The sequence below is a fragment of the Bombina bombina genome, chromosome 9 (genome assembly GCF_027579735.1).
Source record: "Bombina bombina isolate aBomBom1 chromosome 9, aBomBom1.pri, whole genome shotgun sequence".
In the NCBI taxonomy this organism is placed as follows: Eukaryota; Metazoa; Chordata; class Amphibia; order Anura; family Bombinatoridae; genus Bombina; species Bombina bombina.
The window spans coordinates 43,156,085-43,175,422 of record NC_069507.1 but is presented as its reverse complement, the minus strand read 5'-3'; the positions used below and the strand labels follow the sequence as shown (position 1 = coordinate 43,175,422).

At 37.9% G+C, this 19,338-nt stretch overlaps 1 protein-coding gene and 1 pseudogene across 1 annotated transcript in view; one reads left to right on the top strand and one right to left on the bottom strand.

Moving 5' to 3' along the window:
• Window positions 1-9,605, bottom strand: part of SH2D4B (SH2 domain containing 4B) — a 234,345-nt gene extending 224,740 nt beyond the window's left edge. Inside the window, exon 1 of the mRNA XM_053692068.1 lies at window positions 9,294-9,605. Within this exon, the coding sequence (XP_053548043.1) occupies window positions 9,294-9,477 (184 nt within the window). The 5' untranslated portion in view covers window positions 9,478-9,605. The remainder of the gene's footprint in view (window positions 1-9,293) is intronic.
• Window positions 9,606-16,237: 6,632 nt separating this feature from the next.
• Window positions 16,238-17,652, top strand: LOC128640379 (cytosolic endo-beta-N-acetylglucosaminidase-like; annotated as a pseudogene).
• The last annotated feature ends 1,686 nt before the right edge of the window (window positions 17,653-19,338 follow it).

The window sequence follows — 19,338 nt, the reverse complement described above, 5'->3', positions numbered from 1 at the left end:
CGCCATCAGTAGTTATGAGTTTTACGTTACAAAGCTGTAACATAAAACTCATAACTAAACTGCTACAAAGTACACTAAACACCCATAAACTACCTATTAACCCCTAAACCGAGGCCCTCCCACATCGCAAACACTAAAATAAAATTATTTACCCTAATCTGCCGCTCTGGACATTGCCTCCACTATTAAAATGTATTAACCCCTCTTCCGCCGCTCCCCGACATCATCGCCACTATAATAAACCTATTAACCCCTAAACCGCCGTCCTCCCACATCACAAACACTACTTAAATATTATTAACCCCTAATCTGCCGTCCCCCTCACCACCGCTATAATAAACCTTTTAACCACTAAACCGCAAGCCCCCCACAACGAAATATACTAAATTAAACTATTAACCCCTAAACCTCTGGCCTCCCACATCACTACATAAATATATTAACCCCTAACCCTAACCCTATTGTAACCATAAGTATAAGTCTAACCCTAACCCTAACACCCCCTAACTTAAATATAATTTAAAAAAATCTAAATAAACCTTACAATTATTAACTAAATAATTCCTATTTAAAACTAAATACATACTTAACAGTAAAAAAAGACCTAAGCGAGCTACAATATAACTAATAGTTTTTATTTTTATTTAACATGTAAGTTTGTATTTATTTTAACTAGGTAGACTAGTTAGTAAATAGTTATTAACTATTTACTAACTACCTAGTTAAAATAAATACAACTTTACCTGTAAAATAAAACCTTACCTGCCTTACAATAAAACCTTTACCTTACAATCAAATCAAATAAATTAAATTAATCAAATACAATTATCTAATTTACAAAAAACACTAAATTACACAAAATAAAAAAGAAATTATCAACAAAAAAACCAATCTAATAGCCCTATCAAAATAAAAAAAAAACAGCAAGATAATAAAACCCCTAGCCAACACTAATCTCCCAATAGCCATTAAAAGGGCCTTTTTTCTGGGCATTTCCCCAAGGATAACACCTCTTTTACCTGGCAATAAAAATTACAAACACCCCCCAACAGTAAAACCCACCACCCACCCAAACAAACCCCCAAATAAAACTCTATCTAAATAAACCTAAGCTAACCATTGCCCTGAAAAGGGCATTTGGATGGTCATTGCCCTTAAAAGGGCATTTAGCTCTTTTACAGTGCCCAAACCCTAAGCTAAAAATAAAACCCACCCAATAAACCCTCACCCCCGATGATCCACTTACAGTTTTCGAAGACCGGACATCCATCCTCATCTAGCCAGCAGATGTTTTCATCCAAGCAGGCAGAAGTCTTCAACCAAGCGGGCAGAAGTCTTCATCCAGACGGTATCTTCTATATTCATCCATCCGGCGCGGAGAAGGCCCATCTTCAAGACATCCGGCCCGGAGCATCCTCTTCTTCCGATCGTCGCTGGAAAATGAAGTTCACTTTAAGTAACGTCATCCAAGTTGGCGTCCCTTACATTCCGATTGGCTGATAGAATTCTATCAGCCAATAGGAATTAAAGGGGAAAAATCCTATTGGCTGATCCAATCAGCCAATAGGATTGAGCTTGCATTCTATTGGTTATTCCAATCAGCCAATATAATGCAAGCTCATTATTTAGGTAATAATTGTAAGGTTAATTTAGATTTATTTTAATTATTTTTAAGTTAGGGGTGTTAGGGTTAGGGTTAGACTTATGCTTAGGGTTACATTAGGGTTAGGGTTAGGTTTAGGGGTTACTATATTTATGTAGTGATAGTGATGGCGACATTGGGGGCAGCAGATTAGGGGATAATAAGTGTAGGTAGGTGGCGGCAATGTTAGGGGCGGCAGATTAGGGGTTAATAACTGTAATGTAGGTGGCATTGATGTTAGGGGCAGCAGATTAGGGGTTAATAACTATAATGTAGGAGGCGGCAATGTTAGGGGCGGCAGATTAGGGGTTAATAACTGTAATGTAGGTGGCAATGTTAGGGGCAGCAGATTACTGGTGTTTAGACGTGGTTTTTATGTTAGGGTGTTAGCTTTAAACATAACTTTTTCTTTCCCCATAGACATCAATGGGGCTGTGTTACAGAGCTTTTGTTTACGCGATCACAGGTGTTAAGCTTCTTTTTTGCCGGCTCTCCCCATTGATGTCTATGGGGAAATCGTGCACGAGCACGTCAATGCAGCGCATGTATTTTGGTGCGGTATGGAGCTCAACACCCCCATATCGCCCGAATAAGCCTGCTTTTTACAAACTTCTAATAGCAGGGCTATAGGGAGGTGAATTAACGCCGCTTTTGTGGTGGTCGTTAATTTCTCTATAGTGCTCAAAACTCGTAATCTAGCTGATTTAGAGCTATCTGGTCTGTTTTCGCAAATAACCATATCCATGACTCTTGGAGATACCTTAACCCCAATAGAATAGATTATACTTTTTTTTCACATCCTAATAAAACATATTCACGGCTGGATTATATATTCAAAATAGTTTACAGTATATCACTAAGGCTTATATCAGCCATACATCATGGTCTGACCACTCAGAAATGGTTATCTCATTAAATTGGCCAACTAAACCAAATATACTCTTTTTATAGAGGTTAGATGATGTTTTATTATTAGACCCTGTATTTATAAAGAAAACTTCAGAATCACTTCAAGAATTTTTTGCAATCAATAAAACACCTGAAATGAACCCATTTACACTCTGGGAGACACATAAGTGCTATATTAGGGGTGACTTCATAAAGTACAATGCATACTTAAAAAAAAAAGAGAGAAAAATATCACTCTTTAACTTCTGATGTATCAAGACTAGACCACCTGCATAAGCTATACCCTACGGATGATAATATTTTAAAACAATTTACAGATACTAGTCAGTTGCTCCAAAGCCAACTAAACCAGCAAGCATATAAATCAGCTTTTTATTTAAAAAGAAAATTTTACAACGAAAGTAATAAATTTGGTAAATTCCTATCAAGGGCACTTAAAAAGAAGAACTTAAAATCCTATATAAACAAAATAAAAACTAACACAGAGATTACAAGTTTTGCGGTAACAGGGGTGCGTTGCTAATGCTTAGTTTTCCCTCACCGCTCACCTAAAATAACGCTGGTATTACAGGTTTTTTTAACCCCGGCATTAGCCGCAAAAAGGTGAGCGTAGAGCAGAATTTAGCTCCACATCTCACCTCAATACCAGCGCTGCTTACGGTAGCGGTAAGCTGACTAAACGAGCTTGTGCACGATTTCCACATAGGAATCAATGGGGCTGATTCGACTGAAAAAAAAACTAACACCTGCAAAAAAGCAGCGCTCAGCTTCTAACGCAGCCCCATTGATTCCTATGGGGAAACACATTTATGTCTACACCTAACACCCTAACATGAACCCTGAGTCTAAACACCCCTAATCTTACACTTATTAACCCCTAATCTGCCGCCCCCGACATCGCCGACACCTGCATTATATTATTAACCCCTAATCTGGCGCTCCGGACACCGCCGCCACCTACATTATACTTATGAACCCCTGATCTGCTGCCCCAAACATCGCCGCCACCTACATTATATTTATTAACCCCTAAGCTGCCACCCCAATGTCGCCGCAAACTAACTACATTTATTAACCCTTATTCTGCCGCCCCCAACATCGCAGACACTATAATAAAGTTATTAGCTCCTAAATCTAAGTCTAACCCTAAGTCTAACCCCCCTAACTTAAATATAATTTAACTAAAACTTTTAAAACAATTAAATAAAATAAACTAGGTTTATGACGAATGACGGTTCCTTTAAATGGCGTCATCTAATTGCATCTGATTGCATCAGCCAATAGCATTTTTCCTACCTTAATTTCAATTGGCTGATAGAATCTTGGATGACGTCATTTAAAGGAACCGTCATTCGTCGTGTAGTCGTCGGTCTGAATGGATGCTCCGTGTCGGCTGGCTTCAAGATGGACCCGCTCCGGATGGATGAAGATAGAAGATGCCGCCTGGATGAAGACTTCTGCCCCTCTGGAGGTCCTCTTCTGCCTGGATCGGATGAAGACTTCTGCCCCACTGGAGGACCACTTGTGCCCGGCTGGGTGAAGACGTCTCACGGTAGGGTGATCTTCAAGGGGGTAGTGTTAGGTTTTATTAAGGGGGGATTGGGTGGGTTTTAGAGTAGGGTTGGGTGTGTGGGTGGGGGGGGGGTTTTAATGTTGGGGGGGGGTATTGTATTTTTATTTACAGGTAAAAGAGCTGATTACTTTGGGGCAATGCCCCGCAAAAGGTCCTTTTAAGGGCTATTTGTAATTTAGTATAGAGTAGGGATATTTTTTATTTGGGGGGGCTTTTTATTTTATCAGGGGGATTAGATTAGGTGTAATTAGTTTAAAATTCTTGTAATTATTTTATTTTTTTCTGTAATTTAGTGGGGGGGGTTCATACCTAGTTTATTTTATTTAATTGTAGTTAATTGTAGGTAATTTAGGTAATTATTTTAATGATAGTGTAGTGTTAGGTGTAATTGTAATTTAGGTTAGGATTTATTTTACAGGTACTTTTGTATTTATTTTAGCTAGGAAGTTATTAAATAGTTAATAACTATTTAATAACTAAAGTACCTAGTTAAAATAAATACAAAGGTGCCTGTAAAATAAAAATAAATCCTAAAATAGCTACAATGTAACTATTAGTTATATTGTAGCTATCGTATGGTTTATTTTACAGGTAAGTATTTAGTTTTAAATAGGAATACTTTATTTAATTGTAGTAATTTTATTTTGTTTTATTTAAATTATATTTAAGTTAGGGGGGGGGTTAGACTTTGGGTTAGACTTAGATTTAGGTGTTAATAACTTTATTATAGTGTCTGCGACGTTGGGGGCGGCAGATTAGGGGTTAATAAATGTAGGTAGGTGTCGGTGATGTTAGGGACGACAGATTAGGGGTTAATAAAATGTAACTAGTGTTTGCGAGGCGGGAGTGCGGCGGGTAAGGGGTTAATATATTTATTAAAGTGAAGCCGATGTCCGGTCGGCAGATTAGGGGTTAAAAATGTATTTTTTTTTGTTTGCGATGTGGGGGGGGGGCCTCAGTTTAGGGGTTAATATGTAGTTTATGGGTGTTAGTGTACTTTTTAGCACTTTAGTTAAGAGTTTTATGTTACGGCATTAGCCCATAAAACTCTTAACTACTGACTTTTAAATGCGGTATCAGTCTTGACAGGAGAGGCTGTACCGCTCACTTCTTCCAAGACTCGTAATACAAATCCCATTAAAAATATAGGATACGCAATTGACGTAAGGGGATTTGCAGTAAGCTTGAGTCGTGGAAAAAAAGTGAGCGGTACACCTGTACCTGCCAGACTCGTAATACCAGCGGGCGTTAAAAAGCAGTGTTGGGACCTCTCAACGCTGCTTTTTAAGGCTAACTCAAGACTCGTAATCTAGCCGTAAAGAAGGAAACTTGGTTAAAACTATTAAAGAAATAGGTCAGACTTTTAGTGATTACTACTCTGAATTATATAATTTAACTGATAATTTCAATGCAGTAGATTTTACCGAACAATGTAAGGAATGTATTCAAAATGCAGGTCTACCATGTCTCTCAGTAGACATGAAAGAATATGTTAGATCAACCAATAACTATGATATAACTAAAGGATACCATTAAAAATGTAAAGTTGGCGAAAAGTCCTGGGCCAGATGGCTTAACCGCAAAGTATTATAAAACTTTTCAGATCATCCTTTTTCCTCATTTACTAAAACTTTTTCATAAAGTAGACACAGGAGACCCTTTTCCACCAAACATGCTAGAGGCTAGAAAAGCAATTATCCCAAAACCGGGTAAATTAATGGAAGCCCCAAGCGATTATAGACCAATCTCTTTATTAAATCTGGACATAAAAATATATGGGAAAATTCTAGCTAATAGAATTAATGATCTTTTACCCCATCTTATCCACCTTAACCAAGTAGGCTTTATCCCAGGGAGAGGAGCCCGTGAAAACACTAACAAGATTATACAAATTTTAGAATTTGTAAAGAAAGAAGGTATCCCAACAGTAGTTTTAGCAATGGATGCTTAAAAAGCTTTTGACCAACTAAATTGGCAATTTCTGCGCCTTACTTTATACCAGTTCGGTTTTAGAATTTTTTTCCTTATATAATGCCCCATTTGCAACTATTAAATATAATAACTCTTTGTCTAAACCATTTTATATCCATAATGGCACCCGTCAAGATTGCCCTTTATCTCCTATATTATTTGAATTAGCAATTGAAGTAATGGCATCTAAGATCAGACTAAATGACACTATACATGATATCAATATAGGGGATATAAATTTTAAAATCTCACTGTATGTGGATGATATTCTTTTTACACTTTCTAAACCAACTCAGTCCACCCCTGAAGTTCTATTGGTACTAAATACCTATGGTCAATATTCAAATTTTTCTATAAACCATTCTCAATCTGAACTTCTGAGTTTTGGAATGGATGAATCTAATCTGGATCTAATTAACCACAATAGTAATTTAAAAATACAACCCACCACTATAAAATACTTAGGAATTAGGATAGCTAAAACAAAGCAGGACTTAATACAATTAAACTATGAAAAACTCTTGAAAGAAACTATTACAGAAATAAATGGAATGGAACATAAGCCCCTTTCATGGCTAGGTTGCATTCATGCAGTAAAAATGACTATCTTACCAAGATTGCTATATCTATTTCAGACTCTGCCAATCCCCCTTCCTACTTTTTACATTCCTAAATTTCAATCTTTATTGAATAAATATATATGGAATGGAACCGCACCGAGAATTTAAAAAACTACTCTTTTCCTTCCGAAGGATAGAGGAGGGTTGGACTTGGGAGTACCATGTTTATTAAAATATAGGAAGGCATCAATTTTACAAAGAATAGTAGATTGGAGCAAGAATAAAAATCAGAAAGAATGGGTACAGCTACAACATAATCTGCTACAAGATAAACAGCTGGGGGGTAGATGCTAGCTACCATCAAAAGGATGGCCGAAAACATATCAAGACTATCCGATTATACGTGAAGTGATGCAAACATGGAAAAATGCCCTTAATCTTAAAAATGCAATTTCAACAATTCCATCACCATTGACACCAATTCATTACCGTTTGGTGATTATTCTAGACCTATTGATATAAAAACCTTAAATGATGCTCTACCATTTTATATATTTATGAATGGGGAAAAAGTAAAGACCAGATTGGAGTTAACTAATTGGTATCTGAATCATGAAATAAACATGTTGGGTTTAATGTCCCTTTGAGTAAACAAACTGCACTGTAACACATTAGACACTCATTATCATCAGTATTGAACTAAGTAGCTGTGGGTTTACCAAGATTTTTCTGTCATGCCATTTACTAATGTAAGTAGTTTTACCAGATGCTTTATTCACTTGTAATTACAAACTTGATTACACTGTACATTTATTTGGTGTTTCTGTACATGATTTTAATTTAAAATCAAAGTAATGTGAAAATCCCAGATACAAAATTGTGAGGACAAATATCACTAAAGCTGTCTAAATGAGATATACATAATACAATATTAATAATGAAGTCAACACTATAGACCATAGGAATGGTAGATTGCCGCTTTTTCTTGTCTGCTACTAAAATCTTTATTGATACTTTCCACAATCATCATATTTTTATAAAGATGTAATTATTGTCATTATTAACATTAGAAACAAAAACAATTCAAGATAGTCTAATCAAATCTCCTAGATTTACTTATGACTCTCTCTAGTCTTAGCTCCATCATCCCATAGGGAGCTCTATTGAAGACATGAACCTTTAAAGGGACATTCTACCATAGAATTGTTATTGTTTTAAAAATAGATAATCCCTTTATTACCCATTCCCCAGTTTTGCACAACCAACACAGTTATATTAATACACTTTTTACCTCTGTGATTACCTTGTATCTAGGAACCTTCTTCCAGCCCCCTGATCACATGACTGTGACTGTTTATTATCTATTGTCTTAAATTTAGCATTGCATTGTGCTAGATCTTAAATAACTCCCTGTGCCTGAACACAGTGTTATCTATATGCCCCATGTGTGCTTTCTGTCTCTTTGTGTTGAAAAGAGATTTAAAAAGCCTGTGATAAGAGGCAGCCCTCAAAGGCTTAGAAATTAGCATATGAGCCTACCTAGGTTTAGTTTAAACTAAGAATACCTAGAGAAAAAAGCAAATTTGATGATAAAAGTAAATTGGAAAGTTGATTAAAATTAAAAGTCCTATCTGAATAATGAAAGTTTAATTTATACTAGACTGTCCCTTTAACTGCAATGGATGCTATCCCATGTTGGTATTATAGTCCACAATAAAACTAAAGATTTATACAACCAGTATCATTTTGTGACCTGCCTTTGACTTCCAAATCTCAACCCATAATCTTCTAATGTTTTTCCCTTTCTCCAACATTTATCAGTACTATTTGTTTCCATGTTTATTGATGGAAACACACACATACATTATATACATATATTAAAAAAATTAGCTTGCATGCTTCCAATTTTTCTTAATTTTGACTGATAAATAAAGGAACAAAACTACTGTTTTCTACATTTTTTTCAGTCCTGATGGGAAAACTTACCATGCCTAAGAACTTCTAATCATTTGTTACTGTATTTTAGGTATTCTATACATTTTTTAAAAACATGAAATCTGTTTTCTCAAGTGAGAAAAGTTTATGTTTTAATGATCTTGTTTTATGTTCATGACTAAAATATTGCCATGTGATACAGAGCAACCAGTATTATGATAACCACTCTCCGTAGACACCAGTAGTGTTGACATTTTGGAACAAGTTGGGAGCTACAAGGATATATTAGTCCGAAGATGGAGAGTGAGAACATCAAACATTGTTGGAGGAGCAAGGGTAAACATCAACTGGTGATTGCGATCCCTGCAGTGAACAAGTATGCTTTGTCAGGTGCAGTTATAATGAGTCTCTACACAGTACGTATGCCCCACACACCCCACCCCTACACCTCAAATTCACCTACTAACTTCCTGGTCATGCAACCATCCAGCTCTGCCATAATATCAACACCAGAATCTCAATAATGCACAAAGCAGTACTCATATAATGTATAATAATTTTGACTGAGTTCTTTTATTGTGAACTTTATTTTAGATTTTAAATCAGGGATTCCGTGTACATGTAGTAAATTAGGACTGCATGTCTGTGCTCAGAGGCATGTTAAAATATGCTCCATATGATTTATAAATAAAAAAACACTTACTGTGCTGGAACTTGGCTTTAATTCTCATCTTGGACTCCTCTTTATTTAGATTTGCATCCCATTGGGTCCAACGCCTGATTTGCTCTTCCCTCATCTTGTAGAAGAGAATCTGTTTCTGTTCCTCATTCAGTTCAGCCAAAAGATCCGGGTCAATGTACATGTCCCGCAAAATTTGCTGCAACATGATGTTTCAAATATATCTTCTGTCTTCTTAATAATAAGAAAAAACTCCTACCTCCAACAAGACTGAGCTAGACTCATTTTTCTTTTCTTAAGATCAGCTGATTAGAAAGTACATGCTTAGAACTTCAAGTAGATTAATATGCACAAGTTCCAAAAAATATAAGTAAACAAGACAGGGCAATTATTCTGAAAATATTTCTCTAGTGATGAGAACTATCAATTAATATAAGAAAAGCAAAAGAGCATGGGGACAATGACAGTGTCTGATATGCTTGAGATGGATCTGGCTTTGTAGCAATGTGTGCTCAGGCTAACAATGTTTTGAGTGATGTCATGGCTAAAAGTAACAGCTAACCAGAAGTATCCATGTCACGGCTGTTCAACCTTTGTGAACTGATCTCTGGTGACAGACAGAAAGGCTTGGTTTTGTTGTGAGAGCCATCTGATTACAGCAAAGGGCAGGTTTTTGCTAGGCTGCATGGTATGAAGTTTCACTCTTTATTGATTAACTATTCTGCTGCTGTAGAAGGTGTAAATAATGAGACACATTCTTTTTTAAACTAAGAGGATCTGATGAATTTTGATACCTAGGCACATTTTGAATATTTTTATTAAGCGGCATTACCAACTATTTCTGTTCTTAAAGGGACACTGTACCCAAAAAAATTCTTTTGTGATTCAGATTGAGCATGAAATTTTAAGCAACTTTCTAATTTACTCCTATTATCAAATTTTCTTCATTCTCTTGGTATCTTTATTTGAAATGCAAGAATGTAAGTTTAGATGCCGGCCCATTTTTGGTGAACAACCTGGGTTGTCCTTTCTGATTGGTGGATAAATTCATCCACCAGTAAAAAAGTGCTGTTCAGATTACTGAAAACAAAAAAAAGCTTAGATGCCTTCTTTTTCAATTAATGATAGCAAGAGAACGAAGAAAAATTGATAATAGGAGTAAATTAGAAAGTTGCTTAAAATTGCATGCTCTTTCTGAATTACAAAAGTAAAAAATTGGGTTCAGTGTCCCTTTAAGGGTGTAATTCAATTATTTTATTTATTTTTGTATATAAACTGTTATGTATTTATTCTCCTTTAACATTTTTTTTTATTTGATTTTTTTTAACATTTATACACTTTTCTGTTTTTACAGGTTTTACATTGGATAGAAATATAAATCATTATTGAATCAGCTAAACCTGTCTTAATGGCCAGATAAACATACAGTTTCATGGATTTATACTATGATCATTGTAAGGATTTCAGGTCTTTACCTATTCACCACATCAGTACTGAAGAGGGGAGGCTTACAGTGGTGGGTAATGCAGGGCGCACCATGGGCATCTTAGCGTTTGAAGAAGGGCATGCTAAGTTTAACGCACAGGAGCTGCAGACTGATTGAATGATTGCTATACCTGCACTAAAGGTAGTGTTATTTGTAACCTGGATGTCAGAAGTGAAAATGTAGTGATGCTGGTGCCAAGATTTATGGGGGAGGTGTTTGATTTTTCTCACCGAAGCCTTGGCATTTTTGTCTCTGACCTACTTTCCTGTTTTACCCCTGCTTATATCCTGTTTTAAGCTCCAAGCCTTATCCACGTCTGTACCTTGAATTAAAGACTTACGTATTTGAATATTGGAAAATAACTTCTGACTGCTCCGTCTGCTGTGACATTTGGTTCCTGACAGATATTCTTGGCTTTTCACTTTTGTTCTGGAATTTCCCTGAATGCTGACACCTGGTACTGCTCACCTGGGGACAGCTTTCTCCTTCTCCTGACACCTGTATTTATCACTCCTCCTGCAAGCTTGCTTATGGTCATTCAAACAGGTAATTTTTTATTGCCTTATATAATAACCAAGGCAGCATGGATCCAACAGAGACAGCACATATTATCAACATCTTGCCACAGCAGCTTACTGCACTAACTTCCTCCATGCAAAACTAAAGGCCTCACACTTCAGTCTCAATATCAGTCCATTGTTGTGGTCTCCACCATCACTCCTGCAATGGCTTCATCTGCTCCTGTGGGGGCTAGTGTGTCAACTGCTCCTAGCTTACAGCAATTATCCAGAGCAATTAGCAAGACATAAGAGTTTATTTCCAGTACCTTTTGATGGCCTAAATTGGCAGAGGATGTATGTAAGTTTGTACTGTCTAGTGGTATTTGTGCTAGGATGAAACATTCTACTATGGCTCCAGCTGGTCCTTTACATTCTTTTCTAAATTCTGAGTGTCTTTGGTCCTATGTTTCAATAGTTTTCATTGTGGATCTTCTTCTTTCCGATGGTCATGACACTCTTGGTGATTGTAGATAGAGGTTCTAAATTTAGTTCTAGGTTTTGGAAACACTTTTGCTTCCATTTACATACAGTATATCATGTTCTATGACATCTGGTTATCATCCTCAGACCAAGAGCGAGACTGAGAAAAATAACCAAATTTTGAACCAATACCTGAGATTTTTCTGTTCCAAGCTTCAGGACAACTGGTTATGTTTACTTCCTACAGCAAAATGTGTTTATAATATAGATATCCATCAGTCCATCAAGATGTATCCATTTTTTGCAAATTATGGTTTTCATCCTTCAGTTTTTCCAGATCTTCCCTCTGCCTTATCTGTTCCGTTACTAAACAACAAGTTATCTTTCCTTTCTAAGAGCTCTAAGTTGTAAAAAAAAAATACATTGCTTAGTGCATAGTAGCAACAGAATCATTTGCAGATTGGAATTTCCTGCCAATTATAGGATTCATACGGTTTTCCATATATCACAACTTAAGAGATGTATAGAGAATTACTTTCCTCGGCTTCCTCTTTCTTCTCCTCCTCCTGTTTTGGTGGAAGGTACTGATGAGTTTGAGGTTGATTCTCAGATTTATCAACGACAACTGCAATATGTCAGTAATAATATGTAGTATTAAATGGAAGGGTTATGGCATGGAAAATAATTATTGGGAATCAGTGGCTCCTGTGAATGCTCCCCATCTGCTACGCCAGTTTCATCATCAGCATTAGATATGGGCATCTCAGTGTCTGAAAGGAAAGATAAGCTTAGCTCACAGAATCTACAGGCTTCCTCCTCTAACATGACTAGCTGTGATACCTATGCTAAAGGTAGTGCTATGTGTAACCTGGATGTTGGAAGTGACCCTGTAGTAGACCTATGAGGAGGTGTTGAAAGACTCTTTCTGTCACCAATCAGATGCATGGTTATTCTCATGGAAGTCCTGACAGTTTTGTATCTTAACTACTTTTCTTGTTTGATGCCGACTTATGTCCTCATTCACATTAACAGCCATATCCGTGTCTGAATTGAGGACTGATCTTCTGGCTTCTGACTACTGGAACAGAAAGGGAAATTCTGACTACCCTTCTGACTGCCACTTCTGGTGTGATGTTTAGTTCCTGATGGACATTCTAGTTTTGAACTTTGGCTTGGTTTATGACTATTGTTTTGGATTTTCCCTGAGTACTGACTCCTGGTATTGCTCATTTGGTGATGACCTAGGCCTGTTTCTAACCAACATAATCATTACATCTGCTGCAAACTTGATTCCAGTGACTTAAAAAGATAAATCCTTTGTGTGCCCCCAAGAGTGAGACAGAGCTAAAAAAAACTATTGCAGATTCTATCCTCTCGGACCATATGTATTCGGTATTGCAAGTCCTGATACATGCCAGTCTAGTCACTTACTTATCATAGCTCTTTTTGATTTGTATAATTATTTAATTCTATGGTATTAGCTTTGATGATGCAATTGTATCTTGTGTTCAATCACTGACAGTTAATTTGTCCTGATAATACATAGGACCTCACCCTTCCTATAGTTTTATTCAGTCTCATTTCAGTACTAATTTGATTTCTGATACATTTGAATACATATATGTGTGTGTGTGTGTGTGTGATTTGCTGCACAATTGTTTGGTTTGGGGTTAAACTGGATACAGGTTTGATGGGTGAGTGTCTTCTATTTTTATTGTTTGGTGGGGAAAGGGTATTTATAGCTTCAATTTAGTTTGAGTCTTTTGTCTGAAGAAGGGGAAATTTTATCCCTGAAACAATAAAAACAGTTTCATAAACAGACAGACAAACAAACAGACAAACAAACAGATATAGATAGATAGATAGATAGATAGATAGATAGATACATAGATAGATAGATAGATAGATAGATAGATAGATAGATAGATAGATGATAGATAGATATGAGAGAGAGAGTCAAGGAACACATGCTCTCTCACAAGTATTTTAAAGATTTTATAGAATTTACAAGTGGCTTTTGTAATGAGAGTGTGATGTGACGTCACCGGATGGGGGCGTGGCTTATAACCGTTATTAGTCTATGTCGCAGTTACTAAGTTAGATGTATTGTACAAGCTGTTTACTTCTATGCTCTGCAATAAAATAGCATTGTACCTTCTATGCTGTGTCCTGCATCTCATGACATGGTGTCAGAAGTACTTGCCTGCGCTTCTGTTTCCTGAGTAATGACGATGTCGAAGTTTACCCCACCTGAGCCTTTTGATTTCTCAAACAAACAAAAAACAAAAGAAGATGGCGCTTCGGCAGTCTGATGTGTCTGAATGGTATTCCACAAATTATTATTGAATATCTATTGAATGTAAATATAAACCTAAATGAATAGAGCGGACTAATGTCAAAATTAAATATAGATTTATTGTAACAAGTTTAAAAAATATATATATTCAAATTAATACTTACTACAAGTGTATTCCTTTTTGAGTTACTATCTAAAAAAGCTTTTTTAGCAAAAAAGACACCGGTATCTATCTAAATACTCTGTAATTTAAAATTAGAATTTAAAATGAATCTCTGTGTCTTGAGCAACTCCTCAAGACGCCATAATTAACAAACGTCAAATAAACCATTACCCAATCCCAGACCTGAATTATACACAGTAATGACAGAAAACAGATAGTCCCCAATATTTCATATAATTAAAACATGTATTGTGAGCGCTCACAAACGTTTATCCATACATAACAACTGTTCTTTGTATATATATCCGTACGGTACCTGCTGTATATTTTCACTTTAATTGAAATCGTCAAATTGTTAGTGATTCAACATTCGTATCCAAACTCTGATTGGCCCACATGGCGTCAGCGGTTTCAGCGCTTCAGTATTGCTTCCAAGCTGGACAAGGAGAGTGGTGAAGTACAAGTTAATTCTCTTTTATACTATATGGGGAAAGATGTGGAGCCGGTGTTCAATGCCTTTACTTTCCAAGAAGGGGAAGAATTTGACTTTGAAATAGTTATGAACAAACTCAGTGCTCACTTTGTGCCCAAAAGAAATGTGATTCATGAGAGGGCTTGTTTTCACAAACGTGCTCAGCGGGAGAATATGTGGAGTCATTTGTGCGCAGCCTGTATGAACTAGCTGAATTCTGTGAGTTTGGTGTTGCTAAAGAAGAGCAAATTAGAGACAGAATAGTTATAGGAATTGCAGATGCTGAGGTCTCACTGAAGCTTCAGTTGGAGACTGAATTAAAGGGACAGGCTAGTCAAAATTAAACCTTCATGATTCAGATAGGGAATGCAATTTTAAACAACTTTCCAATTCACTTTTATCATCAATTATGCCTTGTTCTCTTGGTATTCTTTGTTGAAAGCTAAACCTCGGTAAGCTCATATGCTAATTTCTAAAACCTTGAAGGCCGCCCCTTATTTTAATGCATTTGGTAGTTTTTCACAGCTAGAGGGGGCGTAAGTTCATGTGTGCCATACAGATAACATTGTGATCACGCCCATGGATTTACAAGTGAGACGGCACTGATTGGCTAAATGCAAGTCTGTCAAAAGAACTGAAGTAAGGGGGCAGTCTGCAAAAGCTTTGATACAAGGAAATCACAGAGGAAAAAAGTATATTAATATAACTGTTGGTTATGCAAAACTGGGGAATGGGTAATAAAGGGATTATCTATATTTTCAAGCAATAACAATTCTGGAGTAGACGGTCCTTTTACTGTTAGATGGGGCTATTAGGATGGCCTGCCAGAGTGAACTGGTGAAAAAGCAAAGTGCTGATCTGAGGTCTGAGAGTACTGTGGATGAAGTGCAGAAGTTCAGGAGAGCTGCAGGTGAAAGGCACAGTGTGAGCGGTAGTCCAGGGGGAACAGATAGGCCCAGAAGCGGATGAGCACAGCAGGCTCGCTGCACGTGGTGTAACCGTACCCATGATCAGAATGTTGTATGCCCGCTAAAGATAAAAGATGTATAAAGTGTAACGAATGGGCCATTTTAAAGTGGCGTGTAAAACTGAATACATTAAGGAGATACAGGTGGATAGTGACCAGGAGGGTCAAGAAGTGTCCTTTGTAGGGTCTGTTTTTGAACGGTCTGGTTCAGATGAAGATTGGCGGGTTACCCTTACTGTAATGGGAGCCAAGGTTGCCTTCAAGATTGACACGGAAGCAGACATCACTGTTATGCCCCTTGCAGCATTTATAAAACTGCCCCGACAGCCTCAGCTGGCAAAAGTTGCAATGAAAGTTCATAGTCCTGGTGGTTGCATCGATTGTGCCAGCTGTGAGTACAAGCAGAGGAAATTCACCATGTGGGTACATGTAATTAAAGGTCAGTGGAGCTACCTTTTCAACATAGCTAAAGTGAGAGCTTCTAAATGAAAAGAAATATTTCTGCTGAAGCCATACCAGAAGAAAAGTCAATGAGAAAAAAATAAATCATTTTGCAGAGAAAAACAAGGCGCAATGCACAAAAGACAAACCGGCAGAACAAGACATGTCCGCCAACAGAGATTTACCTCTACATTCGGATATAAAGGTCTATCAGGAGGTGATAAGATATGAATCTGCTCCTCTGTCAGTACGACACCATGACAGAAAGACCACTGAACCAATCAGTTTCTTTCTTTCCAATTTGGAGGAGTTGCTATCTTGGAAACACACAAATCAGGATGTGTTTAATATCTCTGTAACACATCTGGCTAATAGACATCCACCAATTGTAAACCAGAGATCCAAGACACTTATCTGCCATGATATGAAGGGAGGATATCTGGAGGACAGATTTCTCCAAGGCTCACATGCCAGGGATCCATACGTATTCTATCAGTGACAACACATTGATATTTTTGTGTACTTCAGCCACCAAATCTTCACACTACTACCTGTGTCCTGGGCAAATGCTGCACACAAACATGGAGTGAGTGTCTTTGGAACCTTTATCACCGAATGGGATGAAGGAGGTAAAACGTGCATTTTTTTTTTTGACCAGTGAGGAATCTACGTATCGAGCAGTTGCAGATCAGATGGTTCGACTAGCAGAATTCTATCGGTTTGATGGATGGCTGGTCAACATTGAGAATGTATTGAGTCCTGTTGTAGTTTCTAGAGTTCCTCTGTTCCTGTGCTACCTGACCGAGCAGCTGCACCAGAGGGTACCCAGTGGCCTAGTCCTGTGGTATGACAGTTTTGTCACGGAAGGGGAATTAAGTGGCAAAATTAGCTTAATGACAATAACCGGCCGTTTTTTGACGCCTGAGATTTTCACCAACTATAACTGGAAAGAGGAATACTTGGAGCAAATGGTGCAGGAGCCCAGCGGACAGATGTGTATATTGGGGTGGATGTTTTTGGCTGAGGGGAAGTTGTAGGAGGAAAGTTTGATACCGTCAAGTTTTTTCAGATGATCTGAAAATATGGCCTCTCGGCTGCTTTGTTTGCTCCGTGCTGGGTGTACGCGTGTTTAGAAAAAGAAGAATTCCTGGAGAACCAACACAAGTTCTGGTCTCTATTGGAAAATTATCTCCCCTCACACAGTCTCTGCTCACTGCCCCTCTGTTTGTCGTTCTGTGTTGGATGTGGAAATAAACGATTCTCCTATGGGGAGGGAGAAGACATCAGTATTAGCATAGAGGCAACTCCCTCCTTATTAATGGCACCTTACCAGTGGGAACGGATGGGGTTACCATGAGGCTGTTCTCCCTACATGTCCCAGCACCCCCAAAGCTTTTGCTGTCCATGGTTTACAAGCTGGAAGGAAGTCCAAATATTTCAGTGTCACTGGGGCTCAGCATGCAAGATGCCCCATCCTGCAGTATTGAGAGAATAATGGGGATATCCAGTGAGAGAAAAGGTTGCATGCATGACAAGTTAATGGACTGCAGTTATAAAGAACAAATGAAGATAGTATAAAGGAGTGAGAAAGAAAAAGGAAATGACTGTGAATGTGCTACTGTCCATGGAGAAGGATAACAAATGTGAATGGAGAATGAACAGACAGCAAAATTTGAGCAATATACGGATAGACTACACATTGCAGGAAATGGAGGATGGAGTAAAGCTGATTGAGAGAGTGACATTTAGAATAAAATAATAAAATAAAAAAATTAGAGGTCAGTGAGTTAACAACCTATTGAGCAGGAAAGCAGCCTGTGGTTTGGGCCTTGTCACTAGAGTGAATTTCGGAAGACATGTTTGGTGAATTGGGCTTACTGAATTGCAACCCAGTCCGAATATCACTAAAAAGTGATGCAGTCCCATACAGCATTACCACCCCTCATAGAAGTCTATTCATGCCTCAAGTGGAGAAGGAACTTCTGCTTATGAATAATATGGGAGTTATTGAAGAAGTTGTTGAAGCAACTGACTGGTGTGCCCCTATTGTGCCTGTTGTGAAAAAAAACTGGAAGGTACAAATCTGCATAGACTTGAAAAGGCTGAATAAGAAGGTGAAGAGAGAGAGATTATGTGCTGCTGATGCTTGAAGACATAGCTCAGATACTGGCTGGGGTGAAGTTCTTCTCTACACTGGATGCTTTCAGTGGTTTCTGGCAGATACCTCTAGATCCACAGTGCCGTAAACTGACTACCTTCATTACACCGGTAGGTCGGTTTTGCTTCTGCAGACTCCCCTTCAGGATATTCTCTGCTCCTGAAATCTTTCAAAGAGAGATGATTTCCCTCCTAAGGGACCACGAGGACATGGCAGTTGTCATGGACGACATTTTAGTGTATGGGTCTACATTGGAAGAACATGATCAGCGATTGAACTGTGTGCTGCAGACCATTAGAGAGTTTGAGCTGAAATTATATAAAGAGAAATGCAGTTTCAGAAAAACTGAGTTATATTACTTTGGGCATATCATCAATGGAGAAGCCAGACTCTGATAAAATCCTTGCTATTGAACAGATGAAAATTCCTTCTGATGTACACGAGGAGAGACAAATATATTGTGAATTATATGGGCAGGTTCCTTCCAGATTTATCCACAGTACTGCACCCTATCACAGAGTTGTTGAAGAAAGATGTTGCCTGGATCTGGAGTCCTTCAAAGGAAGAAGCTTTTGAACATGTCAAGTCCTTGCTGGGGTCTGTCCCAATGTTAGGGTTCTACAACCCTTCTAAAAAGACTGTGGTTAGTGCTGATGCAAGCAGTTATGGGCTAGGGGCCTCCCTCCTGCAGTTGAAAGAGAACAAACTACAGCCCATCGCCTACTGTTCCCGTACACTGACAGCTGCTGTGTCTAAATATGCCCAAATTGAAAAAGAGTGCCTGGCTGCAGTTTGGGCATGTGAGCTCTTCAAGCGTTACCTAGTGGGTTTAGAGAAATTTAGTCTGGGACTGACCATAAACCGCTAGTCCCTCTAATCAACTCCTATTATATTGACAAAACACCCCTAAGATGCCAGAGACTTCTGATGAGGCTGCTTAGGTTCAACGTTCAGGCAGTGCATGTGCCAGGGAAACAACTGGTAGTGGCAGATAAACTTTCCAGGCTCCCGCTGACTGCTGCTGAACAATCTTCAACGGAATCTGATGTGAAAGTGTATGTGGATTCAGTTCTGGCATCCAAATCCATCTCGTCAGGAAAGGAGAC